The sequence below is a fragment of the Branchiostoma lanceolatum genome, chromosome 18 (genome assembly GCF_035083965.1).
Source record: "Branchiostoma lanceolatum isolate klBraLanc5 chromosome 18, klBraLanc5.hap2, whole genome shotgun sequence".
Taxonomy (NCBI): Eukaryota; Metazoa; Chordata; class Leptocardii; order Amphioxiformes; family Branchiostomatidae; genus Branchiostoma; species Branchiostoma lanceolatum.
The window spans coordinates 5,177,284-5,205,176 of record NC_089739.1 but is presented as its reverse complement, the minus strand read 5'-3'; the positions used below and the strand labels follow the sequence as shown (position 1 = coordinate 5,205,176).

At 41.5% G+C, this 27,893-nt stretch overlaps 1 protein-coding gene across 2 annotated transcripts; it reads left to right on the top strand.

Moving 5' to 3' along the window:
* The first annotated feature begins 213 nt into the window (after positions 1-213).
* Positions 214-27,603, top strand: LOC136424074 (uncharacterized). Of its 2 annotated transcripts, none has more exons than XM_066412495.1 (2): positions 214-449; positions 24,196-27,603. In XM_066412495.1, the coding sequence occupies exon 2, from the start codon at positions 24,202-24,204 to the stop codon at positions 26,791-26,793; it is 2,592 nt and encodes an 863-aa protein (XP_066268592.1). In that variant the 5' UTR covers positions 214-449; positions 24,196-24,201; the 3' UTR covers positions 26,794-27,603. The 2 variants fall into 2 exon arrangements, with proteins under 2 accessions (XP_066268592.1, XP_066268591.1); XM_066412494.1 differs by lacking the exon at positions 214-449 and adding an exon at positions 21,287-21,473.
* Positions 27,604-27,893: the final 290 nt, after the last annotated feature.

Below are 27,893 nucleotides of genomic sequence, written 5' to 3'. Positions count from 1 at the left end.
TAAACGGTACATAAATGATCATAAACATCGGTTTATCTCACTTTTTACAACATTCATACCTCTTTCCTTTAGTTTTCAGCGTACTTGTCTATTAATTTAGTCAGTTTTCTCTTTTTTGTGCATTTTTTTTAGCGTGACAGAGGTGGTAAATTTTAATTTGGAAGGTTTTTGTGTTGTTTTGTTAGTCTGGACGCCCCTACAGGACGAGTCCACTCCGGACTCCCCCTCCACCCCCGTCCCATGATTCAGTAGTGTAGATGGCGGGACTCGTCAGCTCGACCGCCCCAGCGCCTGAAGTGTCGTAACGGCTCGGGCCCTCCTACGCCCTGTCACCGCCAGGACTGCCTCTTCCCCACGGGGAACACACCGGGAAAGCCTGTGCGACTGACACCACGACATTTCAGCGCTATACCCGCGTTCCGAATGGGTTAAAACACCGAGAAAAATCGGTAGGTCTTCACTGTTTTTTCCTCGCATCCTATCCTCTCTGTACACATATCCGCTCTTACTAGCTTCCTGCTTGCGAAAGAAGCATTTTTACATCGTCTATTTCTGTTTTTCTACCCAAAAACGATCATTTTAAAGTCAATTTTACCGGTATGATAGATTCTATGTGTTGTCAAGTGTGGTTTTGTTGTGAAATCCGTAGAATTTGATGGTTTTAAATCGTTAAGGGTAGGGGTAAATGTCTTCTTCCTCGCGGTAGCTATGTGTATGTGTACCCGCACGCAAACAAAAAATCTTCAACGCTTTGTACCGAGCTTTTTTGGCGTAAACAGTCTTTCCCGACTTTGGGATCGAAGGAAAGACGTTTACCCTAGTTCTGTGTCATTGAAAAATGGTAATTTCCGGTAAACGAGGCTCTTAAATGGGCGACATTCTTGGTTGATGTGTGTACACCGGAAAGAAAGGACCCTCTTGTCTTAGTTACGTCATGCATACTCTGTTATGTCTCCTGTTATTTTTGGGAGGTTTCCATTGTCTGGAAAAAAAAAAATGAAAGCAACGGAAATCTTGACTAAGAGGACAACAAAAAAGCATGAAATGGTGTTGTTTGGAGTGTTTTTGGTGCGGTTTCACGGCCTAGAACTGTACTATTTACATAGGACTGGAATTCTTTACCCTGCCGTTTATGTCAAGTTGTAGGGTGACGTCATCACGTGAGCTAACCGGAAGTGATGTCATGGTATCTACACCGTCTAGTGTAAGGCCATGTTAACAAATACCTCAAATTAGCCCTTAATTGTAAAATATAGGCTTTGAAATTGTTCTAAAAAATCAACAGAAATTAAGAGAAATAGTTGAGAGGTTTGGAATTGCTGGAAAGACCTACTGTTTTTGTTGTCACTGTAAAATAGATTTTTTTGTCATACTCATGAATAATGTATTTTGCATAAGTTATGCCCACAACACGCGCATATCAATGTTTGTATGGCCATGAAGTCATTGTTCGGTTGCGGCAATGTCCTGTGTCTGGTTGTGTAACATCGTGATATTTATTACGGGCTATTTTTGAGTCTTGTTTGTTTTTATATAACAATTCACACGGTAGGGAAAATATTTTTCATGAATTGAAAGGTACATTTTATTGTATCCTTAGTATGTTAGAGGTAATTTCGTTCAACACTCATACATTGTAATATTTCTATTGTCAGAAAAAGTGACAATTATATGTTTTGATTTTGTATGACAGGTTTGACCGTTTCTTTTATTTCATGAAATTGGAAAAACCTTTCTTAATGTTATTTTTGTGTGTAACACAATCCATAAGAGCTAAATGATTGCAATACTAACTCTTTAAGCTTTTTAAATACCTTTAATGAATTACTTTATATTAACTTATATTAAATTCCATATATTAACTGGGTGATGCACATATTAAGTGCAATGCTTAAGGTAGCTACACTAGAATATTTTGAATCTTGTGTTTTGTAAGATATAGCAAATGGTGCCTGAAAAGCCTGTTTTGTAGACTAGTTCTCCCCATTGTTTGCGTAAGCACCTTGGGTGAGGTGTTCAGATTATTATCAGTTCATTGGCCTCCCTTTCTTTCCCAGTAACTACTGTAATTCTCCAAACGTTTGCGGTGGTTTCATTTTCGACGTTTTGACCTCCAAATCCGAGCTCATAGCCACTGTGAACTCTTTTTCCTTGGTTTTAACTATTCTGTCAGGTCAAAGATAAGTCACACTTTTGATTTTTACTGTACTACTACTACACTAACAGAGTGTACGGTATTTGGTCAAGGATGTAGCTCTGTCTTTCGGTATTTTAAATGTAAAAAGAAAGGTCTTCAGCCAGACTAAATCTAGCGTTTTGGTCGGTTCAGTTTTACGGAGTGGCTCGGACTGACTCACGCTAAAGTGGGTGCATGCGTAAAATAGCGAGGGTTGAGGTTGTGAGTCGAGTTTGTGAGTCATACTCACAAGAGTTGCCCCCAGGTCTGCACCTTGTTCAACAGGTCGAAAGATCAGTTGTCTAATTTATAGTCTGCCATGAAAAGTGCAGGTCAAATAGTAGAAGGAAAGCAATTCAAATTATCTGGATTTTGCAGTGTTTAAACTAAAGTTCGCGTGGGCACTCTGAGTGAATTACTGATGAAAAATTCTGTTCGTCTGTTCACAAAAAACGAAAAATAAAGAGTCCTTGTTTTGTTAATGATTTGATTGCTCTCAGATGTCAGGCGGTGACCTGATATGCCCCATAAACATCCAGACAAACATCCGCCTCAATTTCAGGAGTTCACAGAATTTAATGCTTGTTCCACGAAACGTGGTATCATGAATATGCTCTGATGTTGGTTTTCTCAGAAACACCTCCGTTGTGCCCAAGGCGGTCTTTCTCAGTCTTTTTCAGTCCCACGCATTGTTTGGAAGGTCATGGTTTCGATTTTTGTTGTTGTCCAATCCGTCATTTTATTCAAGCTTGTAGATTTTCATGTAATAAAGTTCAAATTTTTTGGGACCATTGGGGTTAAAATTTTTGGCTGTCCCAACAAGAAAATTTTTCGTCCTGTGAAGGAGGGACGGGTCCTAGAGACAGCCCGGTTTGTGCTTCAAGATGAAATGACAAGCCATTCATTTAAGCCTTGTTGTTGTGAGATTTCATCATTTTTTTTTTTTTTTTTTTTTTTTTTTGAACAGGGGAACAGTGGCGCTGCACACACATTGTCATACTTTTGGCATTTACCATCTTTAGAAGGAGCTTCTTAACCTTCTGAAAGTGTTTTCTGCATGTTACTGGGGAAATTTTGAATGTCCTGGATTTGTAGACGCTGTGGAAAGCGTTCTAGAAATATATTTTCCATGTGGTGAAGTTTTGATTTTTATCGTTCAAGGGGAATGGTTGAAGTTATTGTCTACCATAAATTTGGAAATTTTTGCAGTGGTTTTATTTTCGCAGTGACCTCTCTGCCGCAAATTCATTATGCCGTGAATATGAGTTTCCAATGTATTACTTCTGTACTACAGAATTGTGTCAACCGCAAGTTCAAAACATCAACAAATCCGCCTTTTCCCTACTTCCTCAAATTAAAACCACTGTGAAAATGAGGGAATTTACAGTATCTGAGTAGCAAAATTCCATCCACTGACTGAAGGACAAACCCCAGAGAGAGCCCTGATTTCAAGGTTGATAAACTTTGTAAACTTGATAAAAAAGAGAAAATATTTTTCCAGTTAAACTATTTGATAAGAAAACAAAAAGCATTGCATAGTTACTGCTATAGGTGCATATTGCTTCTATTGCAGTTCTTTTTTAAACTGAAGCGCAGTGAGAATATGCTACTTAGAATCTCCTGTAAGTTCTTGAACTTGAAAATACTACCGGTAGTTTGTCATGATACACTTAACTTTTGTCCCAAAACATGTGAAACAACATGTGCCGGCTTTTGTGGCAACGAAAAAAGATCGGAGTTTGCCGAGTATAATGTACGTATCAACATGCAAGTCGCATTGCAAGACTACTTAAATTCATGTCACACACACGCCAACGTCGCAAGAACCTTCTTGCAGACATAACGTGTACCTCCCTCAGCTCCAAATCTTTAGGTCGCATTCACGACTCAGAATGCTAAAAATATACCTCCTATCCAAACCTGTGGCTTATTAGGGAGTTATATATAGCGCTGAGTTGGTATATTTGGCCGAGATGGTTCTTTGCGTGAGGCTTTTCCCAGATGAGTCTGTTTAAACAATCCACTTGCTGGCGGCAAGTGCAAGGTCACAGGAAGACGAACCTCAGCCACGTTTCAGACTTGGTTCTGTGTGTGTAGATAATTGTTTTCAGGCAGGGTAGGGTTCTGGTATTGGTTTGGTTGTGTACACCAATGACCTCTCGTGGAAGGTTTGGCTGTTTGGGTAATGATAGTTGACAGAGCTGATTTAGACCTAGCACATGTCCGTTTAGCAATAAGATAGAGATATCAAGCAGGGCTGGAAAGACTGGGTGCCTTTATCATAAACTTAATGCACTTTTGTGAGCTGTGGACCTAATTTTTTACTTCATGGAATGATGGTGCACCAGTGCATCTAAATATTTGTGTAGGGTTACATACGTTAATTTAAGGTACACTTAGTCTAGTATATAGCATATTCTTCAAGAAAAAGTAAGAAATCCATTGTTGTATTACTTGTGTCAAATGTTGAAGTTAACTTAAGAATTTAAGATTCAAGCACTGACGAGAGGCAGTAAAAATTTAGTTTTGCAGACATTCTACTTTATCTTATGTTGTGCGCCCCAACTTTCTCTGTATACCTACATTTTTTGTTTTGTTTGTTTGGGTGCTTCCCAAAAATAGATTAAGAGCCCAACTCCATTCATACCGTATGTCAAGTTGTAATTTATTACACTTATGGCAGATTTTCAGCCTACGAAATTGAAAGCATATTTTCACAGGTCCGCAATCACAATTTTTTGGGAGAAAATTGCAGGTTGTGGGTGTTTATTTTGAGCCCTGCTACGTTCAAAGCATTCACAAGAAAAATCGCATGTGAGCTCATCTGCAAGTACAAATGACAACCCTTGTGAACACGTGTATAGGTTTAAGGGCCCTGTGTGTCTTATGTAAGGATGTTCAAGGGAATACTAATGAAAGGACTTCACATAACTCACCTAACATAAATTGCTAATTATTTTAGCTGTAACAAGTTGCAGGGACATACTTCAAGTTTAAAGCCTTCGTTAGAAGCGTGGCATATGCTCTCATGTGCAAGTTGAAGTAGAAATGGCAACCCATGTTAATAGGTTTGCTGCCATGCCTATGTTATATAAGGCTGTTCATCATGCTAGTCACCTGAAATAAACTGCTGCGTATTTTTAGCTGTAACAAGTTTCAGTAGTATATTTAGAGTCTGTCCTGCTAAATTTAAAGCATCATTAGAAGAGTCGCATGCAGTCAACACGCGCTCATGCGAAAGTTGAAGTAGAAACGGCAACCCTTGTGTATAGTTTACATCGGCGGATCCAGGATTTGGGGAACGGGGGGGCGCAACTTCAGTCGTGGCCGAAGGCCACGATGTCGCGCAGCGTTAGCTGCGCGGGGGGAGAGCACGAGAGGGGGTGGAACCCCCTCTCGTTGGGGGGGTTTGGGGGGCCTCCCCCGGAAACTTTCTAAAATCTAGATGCTCTCTGGTGCATTTTAGAACCATTTCTGAGCAAAATAAACCCCGGCGGGATAAAGATTTTTTACGTAGAATCCGCCAGAGGGGCGTCCGCCCGTCAATTGAGGCCAAATCTGATTTTGGACGGCCTGGACTCTGACAGACATTTTGCTGCGAAGTCGGTAAAAAAATTGAGAAATGCGCACGGTCATTTTGTGTTTTCCACTGAAGCTGCGGACGTGGTGGGAAAGATCCCACGCTGGCACTTGTCGGCGTTCATCATCATATCTTGCCGCTCCACGGCTGTAGCCACTGACGGGCAGTCGGGTTGGCCTCACGTAGATCTTCGTCCGTACTTGTCGGCGTTGATGTGGACGCATTAAACGTAACTAACTTCTTCAACCATGATTTGCCTCTGAGTCTCAAAAGAAATTAAAAAGGGAGGCTAATTACCGTCAACAGTAGTATAGGAATCTTACAGGAACAACAGCCTTGTTTTTATAAGAAGGAAGCCTAAGGTGAACTTCCAGAGTTCTCTGTTACGCATTGTTAGCAGTCCATGACCGGGGGCGGTGCGCGGCACGCCTCAAAAACATCAAACTCACGCCGAGCCGCTGTGCGGCACGCCCCCCGTAATCTCTAAGAAAATTTCCGTGGCAAAAAAGTACCGACGGCCTTTACGTCCGCGGGGAATTTTCGCTCGAACAATGAGCACCAATCAAATATGTTGCTGTTGTCCCTCATTGTGCACTTCTTGCGGTGCTAAAGATTCTACAAGCGGTGATATCTTGAACTGGGACAAACTCGCGCCAAACATGAAAGTCACGAATGTTGATAGCATCACAACGCAACAAAGCACAAAAGCAAACACATCGATACATACAAAGATTAATATGTTTTCCAGAAATCAATACAAATCACTTAAATCTCACCCAAACGTCTTATATTATAATCCTAGGATTTTATATAGACAAGTATTACAACGTGTATCAACATGCAATGTGATCGTGATCTCCCTCTTTTATGCTTGGATGCAGTGAGTACACCGAGTACAGCTGAGTACAGCCATCTTGTCCAAAGTTGTGTCGCGATTTTGCTCAATTTGACGCAAATGCTAGCTCATATTTGGCAAGTAGCACGACTGCACGACGTATACGCAGGAAACGGAAATAGTACGTACAGGGTAAAAGCAAACCGGGAGCCGAAGCTAAGCACGCAGCTTTTATGTAGAGACACAACTTTCTATTATATAAAAGTCTCTATGGCTGTAGGACTGTCTTGGCTGGCGGTTATGAATTTGCCACCGGAGGATCATTAAATTTCTAGCATCGACCCTACATTGAACCGGCCTTGATGTCATGTGGACTATTTTGACGGTAATTTACCTGCCCTCCTTTTTTGACCCACAAATGTATCTATTCTATCGTCACTTAACTAGTTCCATACTTGGTCACGCTGGTTGTCAATTGTAACGTTATGTTTGTAAATAAACTACAGTCTGGGAATATTACTTGTAAGTTCATGTTTGCTTACCTTTCCATGCTAGCAACGTTCACGGGTAACCCCCGGTGTTAGCGACATAAAATCGAACTCTTCGGTCGAGAACAAACGAATGGACATAGAATGAAATCTATGGGAACATAACTGATATGGTAGCCGGTTTTATCAAAGGTTTTACGGTAATAGTATTTTCCATGTCCAATGTGAAACTTGGTCGACGTTACTTACGTACCTGAAAACACGAGTATATAAGTAGAACAGCGTGTGATAAGTATACAGCAACGTGTATGACAGCATAGTCTACTGATTTCCAGCGTTTTGAAAAACAATTTGTTTGGGGAGTCACCGCCGCCCATCGATGATAACATCAATGGCGGCGTTAAAAGATTCGCCTTTAGAAATGCAGGAAATTGTGTTTATGAATGAATGAACTTTATTGCTCGACAGTTGTTAAGCTGTATGGCAACAATGACAAAGCCAGCAATATGATAAAACTAGTATTTTCTAAAAACTATGACAACCAGAATATTTTTGATGGCTTGAAAATCCTAACTAAATTTCTCGGGAGAGGATGACCCCGCCCCGGACCTCGATTGCCAGCGCCGCTTTCTGGGCTGGCGGGAAGGTAAGTCTTGCTTGTATCGTTGCAGCGCTTAAACCTAATCAATCTCTAATAATATCTTTACTGAAGTCAATAACTCTGTAGAATTAACAGAGCTGTCTTTTCATCTGAGCGGATTAATAATGTAAGGTTGATCGCGTTTTTGACGGCGCGAACGGGGGGGCGCGCGCCGGGTGCGCCCCCCTCTGGATCCGCGGATGGTTTACGTGCCCTGTGTGCGTTATGTAAGGCTGTTCAAGGGAATGCTAATGAAAGGACTCGACATGGATCACCTACCTTAAATTGCTGCCTATTTTTAGCAGTAGCCTTGTAGGTTCAGCTCTATGATCAGCAGACTTATAAGAGGTTATCCTAGGACTACAAGCGTTCTTAAGGAAAAACAGGAATATTAAAGAGGGCTTCTCTCTGCAGTCTGGAGATGTGTGAATTCATTTTGTTTAGCGAGGCAAAAACATTTCAGGCTAGACCTAGATATGCTAAGGCTAGGAAAAAAAATGTTGCCGACCCTAGCTTTTTTGGGGGTCGCGACTGTTGACATGTGACATATGAAATTCAAAACAGTACATGTATTTCACACTGTGTTAACAGATTATTAAGGCTTTGATTTTCAACAGACCCAAATTTTTTATGACTGTTATCGTGAACACAGCATCAATTTTGCTAGTGCACCTGTGTTTTGCTAGAAAATTTTGAGGGTAAGGATTCTGTTAGAAACTAAATCAAACCATCCCAGATGTAGGCCCAAGTTCAGGTTCACATGTTTATACCACCAGAACTTGGACCTGGTCCAGGTTAACGCTATCAATTTAGCATGGTCATCCTCGCCCCCTATTGAACCAATTTAAAATTGCAGTCCGAATTCTCTTGCCGTCACATTTAGGTGAGATTTGGGATGCCGTTCAATATGTGGTAGTCTTGTTTTTATCCAATCCAATGCTTGTATCTGTATAGTGGTCATGGGTACAACTGCTCTTTGGTGTAACACATTAGCTTTGCAGGCACGTGGTGCGGCAGCAGCTGGTTATATTACACGGGACAACCTGTACACACCTGACCTAAATGTACATCTAGCTGCAAGCTACATATGTAGCGTTGTTTAAATTATCTCCTGAGGAGCATATTGATGCTTGCTTACAATTAGTTGGCATATCAACCAAGCTTGTTTGATACTAGATTTTCTTCAATCAGAACACGCTTAAAGCTCTTTTCTTCATTTACCGCCACAAAGCAACAAAAAGACCTTTCATGTATATTTGAACTGACATGTTAAAACGGGAAATTTGCTCATTGAAGTGCATTTTTTGAACATGCATGTTACATGTGAATGTTGAATTTGCTTTTTCTGGCTCTATGTCCCAATGGATATATCTAAAGGTCACTTGTACATGTACCTTCTGATCCCTTTTAATGATCTTAGAAATCTTCAGCCCCCTCACTTTATGCTGGGTCCCTATAGTTACACAACAGACCACTTTCTCAGAAACGAACTGCGAATGAATCCATCTGGAAGATTAACCAGTGCAAGGACTAGCTAGATGTTCTGGCTTTGGGCGGTTGATTTTAAAAATGAGGTGTGATTCAACATTTTTTTAAGAGATCACAACCTGTTGTTATTTACGTCTTTTTTTATTTATGAATTAACTGGAGTTTTCCTTGGGTTTACCATTCTTCTAACATAGAACCTTTTCATGTTAAAAATCATCATATTTGACTGATTTTGAGTAGAGTAGGGGTTTTAGCCAAATACTTGGAGACTTTTCCAGGCACATCGTACTAAGTTCTTTTACTGAGCCTACACCATGTATCTGCTTGGAGATAAGCACATACAATACTGTTAATCTTGAAACTTTTACGGTTGTAATATTTTCGGAGATGACCTCTCCACGACAAATTCATGACACTTTGCGTTTCTTATGCTCTCTCATAATAGTTAAAAAAACACAGCAAAAACTCCCCTTTTTCTGTCTCCTACCATCAAATAAAGTCCCTGTGAAAATGAACAAATCTACAGTAGCGTAGGAATGCCTTAACAAAACAAAGGCATTCCTGACCTAAGACCTGAAGAAGGTGTAACCAGTAGGATAATCTTAACATGGTCATGAATCATGTGTTGCCGTGATGTGTTAATGACAGCTTTGGTGAATTTTAAATGGGATGATTATAGTGTTTAGGTCAGGTCAAAACAGGTCAGTTGGAATCTAGACCAAACAAGACAACACAAATATTTGGTGATGTTTTGATATAGGTCTAGATGTACTCTTAAGTTCTTAACTACAAGGTATACCTTTGATTTGGGTAGCAGTTTTCGGTTATCATTAAAAAAATAGTCTATCTTTCGTTTAGGACTGTCTCCAGGACCCGTCCCTCCGTCCTGGGATGGAAACTGGATTGTTGAGACGAGAAAAAAAAATTCAGGCCAGCTACTCAGAAATATCTGAACTTCATGGCATAAAATTGATGAAAATGTATTTCTGTAAGCTTGAAATTACTAGGTCTAGCAACAAAAACAACATGGGCTCCCAAAGAATGAGTAGGACTGGAAAAAGATTTTAAGCCTTTGCTTTCTTTTGGACTTTAATAGATTTTCAAGTTGGATAGTTCGATTTACAAACTTGTTAATGGCTACAGCATAAGGCATCGGGACAAAAAAGGTTGAAATCGAAAAGCATGCCTTTAATTTCAGATAAAAATACAGTTCTTACCTGTAGGTTATAGAAAGGTTGAATTTTCCACTAGATTAGCCATACAGTACTTAGTGATACAGAGTGAGCATGTTTTGTGTATGAGAGTTGTCTATCAACTATCATTGTATCTTGGTCATTCAACATTTGAACTGCAGTACTAAAAAGATCAACACAATTTATTCCTCTTCAAAAGGTGATCAACCATTTTGATATTAGTATCTAGAGTATTTTAGTCATGGTATGTTGTATATGGATAAAATACCATAATAGCAAGCAGTGTCAAGAATTTCAGTGTATTTTGATATTACATGTTTTATCCACTGTTATTTTAGATTGGTTCAAAAAAGTGCAGCATTGTTGATTATGAGAGGGTCTGCATGCCTTTTTCCGGTTAAACATTGCCGGCCCTCCTAAATGTTTCATTAAGCTTTGCCAGGATCCCCCCATGTCGACCCTCATATGAGTCACAAGTGGCCAGGGGGTACATTTAGTTGTGCTCAATTACGCGTCTTTGTCTAACATGCTCTGGATAGATAGTCTGTAAATAAGTAGTCTGTTTGCTGCAAATGCCAAGGTCTGTAGTAAAAATCCAGCTTGTGGAAACTTCAAGGTGAAGGCAACTTATTTGTTGAATTTAGAAATTTATTCTATGGTTCAAATATTTATGAGTAAATAACAAAAGGAGTATGTGTTTTTTTCTACTTCCAGTAATATATGACATGAAAATGCAGGTATGTACATGAAAGTGCAAGCCCAATATAACAATTATGTATCTATAAAGAATCATCCCTTGAAAGTTTGATAGAAGAATATGACAAGACTACTAGCTAGACTATCTGTCAGAAAGTTGTTCCTCCGGACGTTACGCTGCCTTCGCTACATACAATCCCAATGCAGACATATGTCTGTAACAACCGATGGCTTCACACGTTAATGACTCAACAGTCAACTCTGACATTCAACCTAACCATTTTTTTCCGAGAAAAGCTGTCTATGTCTTCGTGGCTTTGAACATAAAAAGCTGTTTAAGCGCACATTCTCTGCCCACGTTTGCAGAACATCGGCGCCACAATCCGAGATGAACATCCAACAATTCCGATGGTTAATGCTGTAACATCTGTTTTTTTTGGTCACCTAATGGCCCTACATTTGTACTTTGTTTTTAACCCTCTCCCTGCTGCCTAACCCCATAACCAACCCAACTTGGTGTCAAATTAAAGTTTACCGTTTTATTAACCTTCCTTTTTTGGGGTGTCCCTGTGGTGTAGTGGCCTGCGCCTTTGTCTCTCACCACATCTGGTTCCAGTTACTTGGATCAGAAGGACTGGGGTTCAAGTAAAATGGTACATACTTGTGAAACAGTATGGAAGTTAAACACACTTCACTGCCAGTGGACTAGCCCCCTGCTACAGTGATTGCACAACAGTGTGGCCCAGGGCTATGAAACGGAGATGGGCACCGCCCTATACATCAATAATGGTGTGGGAGGATTTTAACTTAACCTTCCTTTTCTTGAAGCGGTTCTTTCGAACAGTAAAACATTAAGTTATGTTTTAAAGTCTTAGTTTCTTCACGCAAGGAAAGAAAAGTTGTGTTTTTTCGGTAACCCGACGGACTCTAGTAAAAAAAACCTGCCGACCCTAGCTATTTTGGGGGGGATGGGGTAGTTGACCACTAGTTCTTGCAACGGACATAAAACTTTCGATCTGATGCATGAGTGATGAAAATATTGCGTTGCAGAATTTTATTACAACATATTCTTCTCATTTCTGTTAAAATAGCAAATTGTGCTTGTAGTTGTAACTTTCCCAAGAACATAACGTCCAGACAGTTTATATGCCGGGAAACGAACCCGTGACCTCTCAATCTTGCTAGCCTAAGCCGTTCAGCTATTCAACACCACTACACATCATATATACCATAGTAACTAAATTCTAAATGCAGAGAATTAGTTATTATGTTAATGGATTCACTTAACACCGAATGAAGTTAGTGTAACAATAATATCATCCCTTAACACCATTAATCTGAATTACGGTGCATCTCAATTTCGATGGAAAAAGTGGTTGAAGGAATAAGATGGCTTTGAAGTAATTTGCCTACTGAACTGTCTGATTTTTCTTTATTCCTCAAGATTTCACGTGAAGGCTTTATTTGATGGTGCCTTTGGTGAAATATCAAGATTCTGATATTGAAGTGACTTAAGTATGAAAAGGTGAACAGAAACGGTTATGGCCGACATGTTGCCTCTGCAACTCTCTTTATACATCATATTTCCGCTACTTCAGTGGCACACACAATACATATCCTGCCTACAAGGAGGCTAATTTTCTCAAAAAAATCTTAATTAAGAGGGATGTGAAGACCTGTCATACTTATGCGTTGTGCATGAAGGCCATTAAACTCACAACGCACAAATTAGAGGTCTTCGAATCCCTCTTAAGATTTTGCAAAGAAAATGAGGCCCCGTTTAAGCAGGATATATGTATTGTGTGTGCCACTGTCGTAGCAGAAATAGGTACCCAGTTAGTTGTTCTTCAAACCCCAAGAGATGTTCTTCAAACCTATAGCTAATTGCAATTTCGAATTCTAAAAATAATTGTTTTATTCCCGCTGTCGTGAGGCTTTCAATCAAATTTCCTTTGTGTCGGTATGGCATGTAAGCCATCTAAATCTGCAAGGTTACATAAAGCTGAATGGATTGGGTAACCGATACACACTGGGAAAATTTACTGGTCGTACAACAATGACGTATGTCACCTTTTTTTCTGGGTCTGCGTGCGTACAACAGACATTTCTATGGCCAGGATGAACGTATGTCTTTGTCATATGGGTCATAGAAATGCCTGTACGTCGTTATCGTACATTGTTGTCGTACATCCAGAAAATTTTCCAAGTGTGTATCGGGCCATAGTCGGTATAGCGTTCGCCTTGCTCACGGCAGGCCGTGAGTTCGATCCCTGGTCGAGTCATACCAAAGACTTTTACTTTTATTTCCATATTATACTTTATTGCACAACAATTGTACAAGGTACAAAGTATGGCTGGTACAAAACTACAGTTCTATATATATATATATATAACCTTGGGCTAATCTACCTAATACAAGAGTGCATAGTGTGGGTTTAGAATTTGTTCTTACAATCATTGGAGGAATTTCTATCGTCTAGACCAGGATTTGCAAATCTGGATCACACAGGCATGGGAGGAATTTCTATCGTCTAGACCAGGATTCGCAAATCTGGATCACACAGGCATGGGATCTATCTCGATGCACCACAACTCGATTTGAGCGGTCTGAATCTAGCTCTGAGGGGATTTGGCGGATCAAATCGGGATCAATCCCATACCTGGGTGAATCCAGATTCGCTAATCCTGGTATAAATAGGGTCTTTAAATGAGCAACGTTTTTCTGCGAGTGAAAATTTTTTTTACAAAATGTGCATGTTACTTATGCCGGTAGTTATGGGTTCATAATGTTCATCATAAAGATCTTGTGTCTTTCTTAAAGGCAGGCTAAACTTCGTAAAGCATACTGCAGTATGTTAAACATGCCACTACGACCAGTTCTTACTTGTTTTACACTTAAGTCCATCATAGATTAGCGTTTTTACAACATTTGAAATTCGCGGTGTGTTGATGTAATACTGGCGATGTCCAATGCCCTTTGACCTTTGTGACGTCACATTCCGAGTCGCAGGAATGGCGTCTGGAGCAACTCCTATGGTGCAGGTGTGGCTGACTCGGAATCTGACGTCACAAAGGTCAAAGGTCTTTGGACATCGCCAGTATTACATCACCACACCGCGAATTTCAAATATTGTAAAAACGCTTATCTATGATGGACTCAAGTAAAAGAAGTCAGAACTGGTCTTAGTGGTATATTTAACATACTGCAGAAATTAAGTTTAGCCTGCCTTTAATGACAGTCATCTATTTGAATTTGCAATTGAGAGCACACTTAGCTTTTTTTTCATTCCTCAGAACATTTCTAGATTTTCAGATTGCAAATTTTTCAAATACAGTCAAACCTGCCTAGGCGACCACCTTTTCAACGCGACCACCTGGCCATGGCGACCGCTTTTTCTCGGTCCCGAAAATTTTCCCCATAGGCACAAGCATTAAGCTGCCTGCCCAAGGCGACCACCCGTCCAACGCGACCGCGACCGCCACGAATTGGGACCGCACAGAGCACAATCCCTGCCCATGGCGGTCGCCTAATTTTCAAGCGTGTGGTGACATCAGATCATTTTGCTGTCGGATTTCACGGAAATGTTTTCAAGACTTTCAAGGACAAAAATAAGATCAAAAATATATGGAATAGCAATGTTATACCATCGATTCCTCCATGAAGTGTTTTAATAAAACGTTCCCCCTATAAACATTGTAAAGACAAATGTTTGTGATGTTGTTGTGCCTATCGTAATCTTATAGTTTAACGTGAACTCAGTTCCGTTTAAACTCAACTTTCAAAACGAATACGTAGTGCATGGCGTCAAAAAGTCAGATTTCACAGAAATTACTATCTATTTCTTGTATTTTCAACAAAAATGTGTCTGTTTCTTGCTAAATTCCGCCGAAAAATGACTTCGCGGCGGGCAAAACATCAGACAAGAAATGTTGTTCCTTGGTCCCGACGCCATCTTGGATTTCGGGCGGCCCGGATTTGGCGTACCGCTGACCTTTGTAAAACACGATGATTTTGTGTATGAACATTTACGAATACTCTAGTTATTGGTGAAAATCAAAATTCTTATTTTCTTTTTATTTCCATGAATCTCACAAACCTTTATTGGACGCTGTGCGTTCTGCTGCACTGACTTACCCTTCGATGCGGTGGCACAGAGCTTCGCGTTTTCATCTTGTTAGTTGTCAGATCGAAAATTTTTTGACCCTTTCATCCAGCGGTCGGCGACCCAAAAAAGGCTGGGACCAGCAGGCGTTTTCTAGGGATCTGTCTTAGGCCTTAAAACTTCGATGATGTGCGTGTGTGTGTGTACTATTCAATGTAACGTGTGAATGCGGGAGGGCGCTGCGAGATCATCGAGGCAACCATCGTTTTGTAGTCAAAATTATGACGAAAATTTGTACACGATGTAGCGGTATACAATTATTACATCGATAACGGAAAATGTAAATTTTGTAGGATCTTTCTGTCAATGAGAATTGAACCTGGTGAGGGTCATGCTGTCTAAATTCACATAATTTTTTCATCATTTACGCACTGTATTTGAAAACCTCGACCTGGAAACATGTGAGTGGAATCCTCTTCATGGCGACCACCTGTCCATCGCGACCGTTTTTGCTCGGTCCGCCGGGTGGTCGCCTTGGGCAGGTTTGACTGTACCAACATATGTCCAGGCAATTTTTGTTCAAAACGTAACAACCTACCACTTGTTGTACGTTGTATAAATCTCTATTTCCTCTGGGCTTATGATAAAAAGCAGCTGCAACAGAGCTAGATACAATTGAGTATCTCTCCACTCCACTGCACTTTTCTGGATGAAACTCGTGGACTAATGGCCTTTCCAGTATCATCTAAGTCTTACTTGCATTTCCACAAGGCCTCAAGAAGTCTTATCGGGTGGAACAGCTTGAAGAAGGACACTTCAGTCGTACTTAGTACTCACGTGTGGGTTAGACGGCTTAGGTCTCCTAAGACACGTGGTCGTCTAAAAGGTATGTTTGTGCCAGAAGCTAGGGAGTCACTAGAACTTTAACATCTATCATAATGTCTGTGTGGGCTCAAGTTATATAGGAGAAGTTCTGCAGATACTGTAGTTGGGTTGTAATTATCTTAGCCAAGAAGGTTACATTTTAGGTAGTATTTGGTGGTCGATATTATGTATGATATATGTGTGTATGTTTGTATGTATGTGGTTTAGCATAACTCAAAAAGCAATGGAAGGATTGTCATGAAATTTGGTATGTTGTCTGGCCTTGTCCTAGCAAAGAAATGATTGGGTCCCCTGGCAGCTTTTCTTGGTACTGCAGTAGAACTTCCACTTTTCGATATCTCGTATTCTGGACAAGCTACACAATGTATGGTCATAATTTTTGGTTGGTAGATAGCTATTTTGTTATATTGATTCATACATTTTATACGTAGGCCTCCGAATTCCTTATGTTAATGTATGCATTTTCAACAAGAAAATGAAGTAACACTTTTTGGGGCGGTACATGTAGGTTGAAATTTGGTTTTGATTCTACATGTTTTAGAAATAACTCATTTTCCTGGAATATCATTATGCCATCGGGGTGGTGTCTAGGCAACTGATTAATGTTTTCATAAATAACTGAATGAAATGATAAACTTCAAAAGGAGGATGGTATATTTATGATGAGACTTCAGGCTATGATATTAGCTACTTCTTTATGATGTTAAGTTAGCCTTTTTTGACAAGGGTTATTTTAGAATGTTTCATGCTTTGCTTTTAGATTATATTTCAATATAATCTAAAAGCGATGGATGGATGCCCGCCCGCCCGCAGGCCTTCCCCAGGTAGGCCCGCAGGCCTACCTGGGGAAGATGTAAGATGTAATGTATTATATTTCAATGCAATTCAAATTTGACAACTTGTATAATACTTTTTCTCGGAATCAAGGCAAGAGTATGCTAAATGTTATATATCTAAAAGGGGATTTCATGTATTGGTTGGTATTTGATAGTTCAACTTGATGAAGCCGGTATTTACTTGCTTATTAGCATTAGTAACAGTGTATGCCTTAATGTCATTGAAATTTCACATTTAACTATATTTTCATTTAGGCAATGTTGATTTGATGACATTCGCTCGCGCATCATTTTCATCCATTTCCAACCGAAAAAAAGATTGTAAAGATCTACACCTCCAGTAAAAACCTTGGTGATATCTGTCTAATCCAGGGTTTTGACCTTATTTGTTTCTAGAAAAAACTGAGCAAAAACAATATGTTTCCCTTCAGTGAAGGTAAATATGAAATGAACACGTGAGTTGAAGCTGTGATGCCAAAAGCTCAAGCTGTAGTCTTGCACGTGCAAAATCCTTGACGCACTTTCACACCCCAAGTATTATGTTCAGTCCAGGACCATTAGTAAAAGTATTCCAGCACTTATCCAGTCCTGTCAAAATGGGATTTTGAAAGGTCCATTCGACTAAGAGCTGAGAAATGCATCGATTCATATTAAGTGTCAATCAAAATGGTGGACTGTTCCATTTCAGTGTCAATGGGGGGCTGAAAATTTTCCAAAATGGAAAGCAAGTTTTGTTTAAAAGAACCGAAGGATGACATACAGTATGAAGCTAAAATGAAAATTGAAAATGGAGAAGGAAAATTTTGTTGGCAATTTCTGGTTGTATCTGGTTTCATGAAATTCAAAAAGATATTGAAGGCTAGTAGTTTTTTAAAGTTGTTACTACTAAAGTGAGTCAGAAAGTAATACCATTAATATCATAGCAGGTCCATTCGCTATGCGATGAGTTAGAGTTTGGTACAATTATGTAAAGGCACATATCTTTAATCTTGAGACTAAAATATCTGAATTTGTTTTTCACGAGCGACTGAGTTGATTTCAAGACAACCTTTCTAACTCAGCTCATAACAAAAATAGAACTTGTTTTATTCTTAAACAAAGGCTTTGGTATTGTTAAGATCTGAACTAGCGGGATGTTAGTTTGGATATTTTTCACTTTGCCCTTTCAACCCTCTGAAGGACTGGCTTTGTTAACATCCAGCTTACATATCCATCTGTGCCTTGTGTAGGCGCAGAAAAGATGACTTGACATTTGCACAAGGAGCTGAGGAAAAAGTCACCGTATATACATAGAAACACGCGCCTTTGTTGGATTGCAGTCCAGGCCTAGGTTTTAAACAAATGTATATTTGTGTGGGTTTGTTTTTAGCTTCCTCGGTGTTATGTTGAAAAGAATATCTCAACAAACATTCTATTTTAGGCCTTTAATTTAGGGGTGGGAACATGGTAGAGTCCATTCCAAGACACCGCACGGATGTTTTTTGCCATTGTTTAGAAGTAATTCGAAACCTTTGTAACTATTTGCAATATAAATGTCATGGTTTCTTACATTTCGAAATGTGTTACACTTTCTAAATGTTCCCACATTTTCGTGGAATGTTCAAAATATTCATGGCACCGGGAACAACATTTCTGATACTTTCTAAAGATTGGCTACAGCACACTGCCTTTATTTCGAAATCTGAATCATTTTTTCGAAAGAAGAAACTCACAACCTGCTGTTAATTAGTTAATAGCACCCAAAAATAGACGGTTGAAAGGAGCGGTGACACCCCGCCGTGCTCTCACCCCGAGTCGGGAGTAAAGTAAACAAACAGTTCATTTCTGCCTCCAACGTTAGCAGGACAACAATCCGAAAGAAACATTACCACTGCCTAATCTCTCGGCTTCTCTATCAATCAAACCTAGAAATCTTGCAGAAACGACCCAAATGCGACAGAAATAACAAAGTACCGAAGGAAGCTGTAAGTGGTAACAGTAGTCTGCCCCTCCCCGTGATCGGCACCGCTAACACAACTGGGACGTAAAAAAACCTGCAGTAACTCCGCCAGGTCCAGTCTAATTATGAACGCCAATCAGCCAGTACAGAAAACAGTACAGGCTTTATTGTAAGCTGAACAGTCAGAAATCCTCTCTGGTGGGATTTGTTTCGGAACCAGAACGTCTCGTGGGAAGCAAGCATGGTGGGAAGTTTGTTCCGGCATGTTGTTGTTGGCAGACGGCATGGCTGTTTCTCCCGGGGAGGAGTTAAACACGTTGTCTAAAATATCTATCTTTTAACGTATGTTGATAGAATTTAAGATTTGAATGCTAAAATCTAAGCATTACAGTAGTATTGGCGTGACGTTGTTACTGTGAAGTTCCGTATCTATAATTATTTGACAATAGTTTCCAAGAAAGTTCCCCCTACACACAGAATAGACTCCCCCAAGCAGGCCGCTGCGTTATAAATGTTGCAGAGATCTACGTTCTTTTTTTGGTGTTTTCCTCCAGAATCTTCGTGATTTTGTCGGTAAGAATCCCTATATAAAATACAACACTACCTTTTAGTTGACAATTTACTGATACCATGGGAAAAGGAAGCCTCCATTTGACTGTACATGTCGCGGAACTTGAGTGACATATCAAAAAACCCTTTGCGGCGAGCCGGCTCTCCCTTTGCATTGTGCCGACTGTCGGGCTTATTTGACGTGGATAAAACTTTTGCTTTTGCTCAGTACCTGTGGTATTTTGACCACTGATCATTTGCAATGTTTGCTGGCCCTTTTTGTGCAGCAAAATTACAGTTGAATTGTGCTTATCCTCTGGAGGAACTCTTGCCGGTGTCCACAGACAGTGTCACGCCACAGTGACTTCCTGCCGGCATGCCCGGTCGGCGGTCCCCGCTCGATCCAAAACATGCTTTGTTAAGATTAGCGGCTCGTTACGGGGGGCAAATGACCCAAATCTTTATTTCGAAATCTTTCGAAACTTGACACAAACCAATTTATATTTCAAATCTATTTTAAAAATTGATCTCTTTTGACAGTCACTTTCGAAATGTTTGCAAATTATCATAACAACTTCTAAAACATGGTACTCTCGTATTTCCTTTTTTTAGAAACATTTATGAATACTTCTAAAGATTTGTAATTATATAACAATGATTCGAAGATATTACAAATATCATTAAAAAAACCGTGTGGTGACTTGGAATGGACTCTACCGGTATGATCTTTCTTCATGGACCAGTAGGGAAAAAATATGTAGAATGACTTAAGAATAAATTACACTCAGAACAAAAATTTCACCACTTATACATAATATTTTGCTTTCAAAGGAAATGTTTTGAACTCTGTACAAGCCATAGATTATCCATGCATAGCAAAGTTAGTGAGGGTGTGACATTGTTTTGTCACACGAATGCAAAGGAAGAGAGTGATGTCACACAGGTAGGAAAATGATGTCACACAGGTAGGAAAATGATGTCACACAGGCAGGAAAATGATGTCACACAGGCAGGAAAATGATGTCACACAGGTAGGAAAATTAAAATGACACACAGGTAGAATAGAAAAATGATGTCAGACAGGAAAATGATGTCACCTTCGGTGGAACAGTACTAGTGATGTCACACATGCATATGTAGAAAGTGATGTCACAGAGGAGACAAATTTGTCGTCACCCAGGTCAGAAAATAATGATTTGGACTTTAATCTAAATCACACACATTCTAAGTACATTTATCTTTAAATCATTTGCCACTTATTATTTAAGATAAGTGCCAAAATAAGCTATCAACTAGGTTTTGCCATAGCAACAGTGTCCATATCTTCAACACAGCACTGCTCCATTTGACCGATATGGTATGAATATTACATTTTCTGAGGGCTTGAATACTCTAGCCTTGTCCTGACAGGGATCTCCTTAATATTCATCATTTATCCAACTAAGGCAAGGTCTGTGTATCCACTAAGGCCATGTATCTATTGTCTGTATATACTTCAAGTCGTTTCTTTGTAATATATTTTTTTTTGGTACAGCAAGTGTGATGATTGTATTAGGCAGATAAGATCGTGATTTCTTTTTATTATAACCCGTTCAACCCAACACTGAAAGCCTGTAAGAAATCATATTACTGAAAACGTGACCACGCTAAATCGATGGTTTACCGCCCGCGCACATTTTCATGTTCCCCCAGTTGAGTTGTCGTGATCCATGAACATGCCCCCAGCACTGGTCATGAAGAGACAGCCCACATTAGTCAGTTTCCTCACTACCTGGCAATCCCCTCGCCTGATTGGCTGGTTGGTATTGATCTGGTTACTAAAATTAGGCGAAGGATGACATCATCGCAGTGGGGGCTTTGTGCATGGGATGATGTCATCGGGTGAATTCTCTGCCAGCGGTGCCCAGTGTGAGGCATACTCTTGTCTCTCTCGGTGCGTTGTAAACGCAGCCCCGAACCACAGAGAGCGATGACAGGGGCGGGGGAAAGTAACCCCGTATCCCGGGGGACGGTAGAAATTCCTCGTTGCCTGGGCGAGTTAGCGAAAGTCCCGGTTGAAGACAAGGTAGGGTTGGTTATACGAGTGTTCCGTGCGTGCACTGTTTTTCTTTTTCAAATGTGATCTCTGCATATCACATCCTTTTCCTTTGGTGAATATTTTTGGGATTCATTAAGATGAAAATTTGTCAGGATTTTCGGTGTGTTTTATGCCGCAATTTTGATATTTCGTTATGAATTACAGTTAGACATAAAGTGGTTTTTAATTTTTAAAGATTTGCCGCTTATTTGGTAGCTTAGAATGTTTTTTTGTCATGGTTTCTTGGAATACAGTATATATATTGAAAATTTCTTTTGTGTTTTTTGTTTTGTGATATTCAAGTAAAATAATATATTGTTTCCATATATTTTTTGTCGTATTTGTAGACAGAAATGTGAGAATGATGTTGCTGATTTTTGGTTGAGAATTCTCTCAAATAAGTGATTCTCAATTTATGCCGAGTGTTTTCATAAATTGTAGTGATTTTAGTTAAGATCGAATACCTTATAGCTACTTTACATTTTAGCTCTATGTGCAGCTGTTTTCCTTTTTCAAAGGTCGTGAAATATCTTCAAAGGTCATAAGATATGTCTTTTCTTGACAAAGAGTGTTGTCTTTTGGTTATTTTTTTTCAGTTCACGGTTAAAACAAGGCAGAAGAGAGAAAAATTGAAGCATTTTCACGGTGGCAAAAACTGCGAACATTATATAAATCACTGCAAAAATGTCAACATTTACTGTAAATACAAATCTTTTATGTAACTTTATGTAATTTTCTCTATTTGGAAACTCCTCCTGTGTGAATATAGCTATAAGTAGATCTTTCATTATCTCTGAGCTCCCCTTCTGGGCTCAGCTTGATTCAAAATGTTGCCCGCCTCCGCTACGGCCTTTTAAGTCCAACCCACACGCTGTACACATTGTACATGTCTCGTCACATGTGGAGTCTTTCAACTTTCCTGAAAGCTTCACTTACCAATCTCTTGGGAAATAATGGGGTGGAACATTGGAAGGTTTTTGACTGCTGGTCTTTGAATTCTCTGACAGCACCGAAAGACCAGTCAGAAAATGTTACAATTATCCACCCAACTTCTGCTTGGAGATTTTGTTTGTTCTGCATAACCGTATAAAACTGCCTTCGAGTATAACACACCAGTTTTGTATAGTAAATACAAGCTGCATAAAACGGTTTGTAAGGTTTGATCCACTCACACCAGGATGGATCCCTACTCTCTTTGATAAGCATAGTGGGTTCTCTTATAACGTGCTCGAGGTGTTGCTCTCCTCAAACATGGGACCTCCGGCTTTACGTCCCATCCGAGAGGACGTCCCTAACCAAAGCTAGGTACTCATTTACACCTGAGTAGAGTGAGGAAATAGGTGTAAAGTGTCTTTCCTATTAGTCACAACAAACGTTCCTGCCAGTGATTCAAACCCAGATTCTAAGTCAACAGCCCTAAACCTCAAGACCAACTTGCCACCGAAAATTATCTTGATTTCATAAACAACATGAACAAACAGGTCAATTTTGGCGTGCTGTCTAAAATTTCCCTCCATTCTAATATCTTGAGCGGTTTATTTTGGGCTGCCTTAAACCACTTGCAAGCCAAGCAGCATCCACTCGCTTCTGAACCCAACATCAGAAGGTCTGGATAAATCCACTTTCTTTTGTCCCCTCGGTTTAGCCGCAGCCCTTATAGGATCAACCTCACAGATTCGCGCAGTGTGGCTTTCTGGTCCAAATGTCATGCCCATTTATGTAATCAATTTGTACAGGTGTCCTTTCTGTGTTTGTCATGATACAGGATGTACGCAGTATTGAAGCCAGTTCTATTTTAAACGAAATCTTTTGAAAGTGCAGGGATATGGTGATTTCCGAGAAAGGTATCAAATATCTAAGCAGGAAGTGGCCTTTCTTTGAATTCATCCTTTATGCTCACAGGTGTCCTTTTCTGCGATCAATTGATCAAATAGTCATGGTAATTACCTACTAATGGTTAGAATCAAAAGTACAAAGGAACTACAAATTGTACATGTTTGCAAACAATTGTTTTGATCATCTGTGTTAGGTTACAAATGCTTTTTCTAGCAGGCTTTATCTTATAAGTATACACAATGTAATTTTAGCTCTTTCCATTCAGTTATCTTTAATGTTTTGCCAGTGACTTCCGTCCTTTATAAATGTTAAAAAAGGCTATTTCTTCATGATTTTTGGAGTGGAAAGATGAATATCTAGTTGACAGTTGGAAGTAGGAAGTAATGTAATTGTTAATGAAGGTTAGACATCCAGATGATGAAATTACAACTGGAATTTCTGCTCCAAAAATGATAAAACACAAGCAAGAAAAAGGTTAGACTTTTCAGATAGCTATAGCATCCACTATATCTTTCGTCAGTGACTGGCACTGGTACTGTAACATCCCTTGGGAGCATTAATAAGACTTAGTCTTTTTTAGCACTTATGAAGGACGGAAGTCACTGGCAAAACATTAAAGATAAGTGAATGGAAGACACGTGTTGCCTGCTGCCAAACCCTGTAATCAGTACAAACTTGTTGCCAAAAGTCTACTTCAGCAGGGATAAGGTTAATCTTCCTTGTTTAGAGGTCACACCAGGTGATTTTACACAGTTAACACCCTACTAAATCAAGTGAAAATAGGAAAGAGCATGTTACCTGCTTGCATTGGTGTATGTATTGAGTTTAATCCTTTATATCAAAGTTAACCTTTGTCCTTGTTTTTCCTCTCCAGACAAAAATGACGTCGTACAAGGAGTACATCATCGAGCTGCCCAATCAGGGCACAGCTCTTCTACACCACCTCAACGAGCAGCGTCTCAACGGGAAGTTCTGCGACATCACCGTGATGATCCACGGGCGCAAGTTTCCAGCGCACCGCGCGGTGCTGTCCGCGTCCAGCGGCTACTTCCACGCCATGCTAGACATCGACAACGACCGCCACACCATCATCGTTCAAGACATCTCGGCCGGAGCATTCCAGGACCTCCTAGACTTCATGTATTCGTCGAAACTGCGAGTGTCGGCGTGCAGCATCGTCGAGATCATCCTCACCGCCAGTTACCTGCAGATGGTGGATGTCGTGAGCGCTTGCTCTTACATCATCCGCCCCGTGTTCGGCAGCAACCTCCCTATCGGACACTTCCCGCACGCCGGGTACGGGACCGGGACCGTGGAGGCGGCCGCGCACGGTTGTGACTGCACCAAATCCGGCAGCCCGTCCCTCCCCACGCCCCACCACCATCCCGAGATTTGCATCCAACCCCACGTTTTGGCCAAAGCTCCGGAAGCATTCCAGGAAAAGGTGGATTCCCTGGAAGTTCTGGAAAAACTACGACTAGAACAGAAGTATCATGGCGCAGGGAAGGACCAGGGGGCGGAGGAGGGTAAAAAGTCTCCCCTGCCGGTCGATATCCACGACGTGTACAACCAGGGTGGGAAGAAAAACAAAATCACCATGATACACATTCCTGGGATGGAACAGGGCGGCATGCATTCATTCCACGGCATGCCGCACCTTGTGCCGCCAGGTCTTCGCATCCGAGAGGCGGACAGCCACTTCCCGGCCCACGACATCCTACAGGGGAGGCCGGACGGCCCAGAAGGCATACTGGATTTGCGCGTCAGGCCGAAACAAAGTGGGGAGATGCCGGATGGAAGAAGTAGCCCGGAAGAGGTCCGTGTCTGGAGCGCACCAAGCTCCTTTAACACCGAGAAAGGCCCCATCTTGAAAATGACCATGGACAGAAACAGCCAGGATTGGAAGAACATGGGAATGGCAGAGAAGATTGCTGCACAGTACCATACCTCTGTCCCTACCCCTCCCATGTCAGATAGAGAAAAGGAGAGGGGTGATGAGTCAGAAGAGATAAAGATTGACCCCCAGGAAAGAAAGGATGTTCCAGGGACCAGTGAGCGCAATAAGGTCAAGATCGCCCGCCAAAAAAGTCTGGACGTGCCTGACAAGGACAGCACAGACAGCGAGAAGGCACGGGAAGTCCAGCCCCCGAAGGGGAAGTGGGGATGGAAAGCGAAAAGACAAGAGAGCGAAGAGAGTTCCGTACATCCAAAAAAGCGAATCTGCCTGGACTGGGATGCCCGTAGCAGGCACAGCAGTACAAGCGAAACTCTGTCGCGACAGAGTTCGTTCGATCTCGACGACGGCGCCACCAGTGTCAAGTCTGAAAAGGACACGTACAGCCGCGACAAAAACTGCATGGCTGAAAAGTCTGAGGCCCCGGTGCCCAAGAAGAGGGAAGAAGTTCTTCCACAACTTGAGAAAGAAGCCGTACACCCGGTTTCCCCGAGATCTCCTAACGAAGGCATGAAAATCAAACAGGAGCAGAAGCTTGTGGAGAAAGCACAGCCGAAAGTGTCGATCCCAAATGGAGTCGGTCTCAACAAGATGGATGACATGCGGCAACATTCCCCGCCCGGTGGGTACGCGCCTCCGCACATGACCGCGGGGCCACCTCACATGAACGGCGCCCCCATGTTCAACCCGAACGGCATCCCGCCCGGCTATCAAGAGTACGCAGAGAGGCAGAACGGCATGGCTGCCGCTTTCCCGAACCTGCCTCCGACCGGCATGATGCCTTTCTCCGCATTCCTGGCCTCGCGTGCCGGCGTGCTGACACCGCATCCCAACGGAGCTGCCGCCATCGAAGAAGTGCCCTACAACTACCCCCCTGACATGATGAGGGGGGCAGCTGTCGAGAAGGAAGCACCGGCCGGATGGAGGGGTCCGGGGTTCGTTCCCTGGGCCGGGAAGAGAGGCAGAGGGCGTGGCCGTCGAGGGCGTGGCATGCAGTGCCGCACGTACGCGGAGAAGATGATGCATCTACGGGCCAACGCCGAACTAGACGAGGTGTTCGGCGTGACGGAGGGTTTCCCGTCGCTGTTGGGGAACAAGGAACATTCCAAAGCCTTGGGCAGCCCAGCCAGGTTCATGAACGGTAACTTGTCCGACTCAGATTCGTCCAAGGATGGCTCGGAGGGAAAAGCGCCAAAGAACCGTGCGTCACCGAGCGGCAGCTCCGACGAAGTCACGTCGTTGTCTTCGGAGTTGACGCGGAAGCGGCGCAAGTACACGACAGAGTTCAAGTGGGAGGTGAACCAGAAGCTGACGGCGGACGGGATAGACATTGCCAGTTTGTCGGCGGAGACGATCCTGTCCAGCGGGGAGGACCGTCCGCGGCAGCGTCCGTGGAAGCGAGTGCAGCTCCCGTGCCCCATCTGCGGCGCGAGATTCCCCAAAGTCGAACAGCTCCAAGAACATCTGGTGGAGCACAAAGGGGACAAGTACAGTCTGTATTTGTCGAATTGGATGTGAGCGGAATCGGCACAATATGTTGTTCCCTCTTGTTCCATTTTGAAACGGGCCGCTGCCGTGGCCTAAGCTATGGTGGTGGGCTCGGTGAAAATGAGTGGGCTGTACCACTTGGCTCTTCAGGGGTTTTAGCAGCGGCATGGTGCTGGCTTGGCCCACATCCGATGCACCCCTACATTGAGCATGGCGTAAGCCAGATTGAGTAATTAGGCTGTACCATTCCTGTCCGTTATGGGTGGCGTCAGCCTGGGCCGTACTGCCTGTTGTAGATGAACTTGAAGGGTTTAGACCTTGATCTGATAAGCAATATTAATTGTAAAAGGTGTTAACTTGCTGGGTTATTGACCTTTGTATTGCTAACTATCAATCGCGTCTGTGGAAAATTGTGCTGCGGGATAAAGAGGTAAAGCGGTGGTTGTCCCGTAGGTGGAAAATTTGGTACGATGGTGTTTTTTGGTCTGCACCCAACAGGTAGTAACTTTAATTGTGATGGCTTTGATAGAGAACGCGAAAGCTTCTCTGGAAAAACAACAACCAAAAAATTGAAAAAAAAAAAAAAAATCAGAAGCAAATTTTGAGTTGTAAATATTTATGTCATTTATGATATCCTTTGATTTCATTTGAGCCACTTTGAGGGAGAGTCAACGATTTGTGGATATTGCTAGATACTCAAACATCTAGTGTCAAAGGCAGTTAGCAACTTTGAGAGGAACTTGTGGCATTTTAAACTCAAATCCAGAGTTTGAACTAAGTTCATCTGAATCAGGTGATCAGATTTTGACACAGTTGTAATATATTTTTCTCTGTCATTTTTTCCATGATTAATTATGACAGTAATTTTCCGCAAGTTGTTGTGGAACTTTCTTGTAGTTTAATTTTGGTATCAGAGAAACGATCACTGCAAAAAACTGTTGAAGGAGAGAAGGCAACCGAAAATTTGAAGAATTGTCTGGCGAAAGTTAGCAGTTGATCGACAGTAATGTAGTTTTCCTCCTTGTATATAGATGTGTATTTTTATACTGTACTTCCTAGTGTACAATAAGTGTACTGTGGTCCAATGGTATGGTAAGGTATAGGCCGATCGAACTTGATTTTAACACGAA

Coding starts and splice junctions, on each gene's coding strand:
- LOC136424074 (XM_066412494.1), top strand. CDS start 21,378: ATGACAGGGGCGGGGGAAAGTAACCCCGTATCCCGGGGGACGGTAGAA. Junction 21,474..24,195: donor AAGTCCCGGTTGAAGACAAG/GTAGGGTTGGTT, acceptor TTTCCTCTCCAG/ACAAAAATGACGTCGTACAA.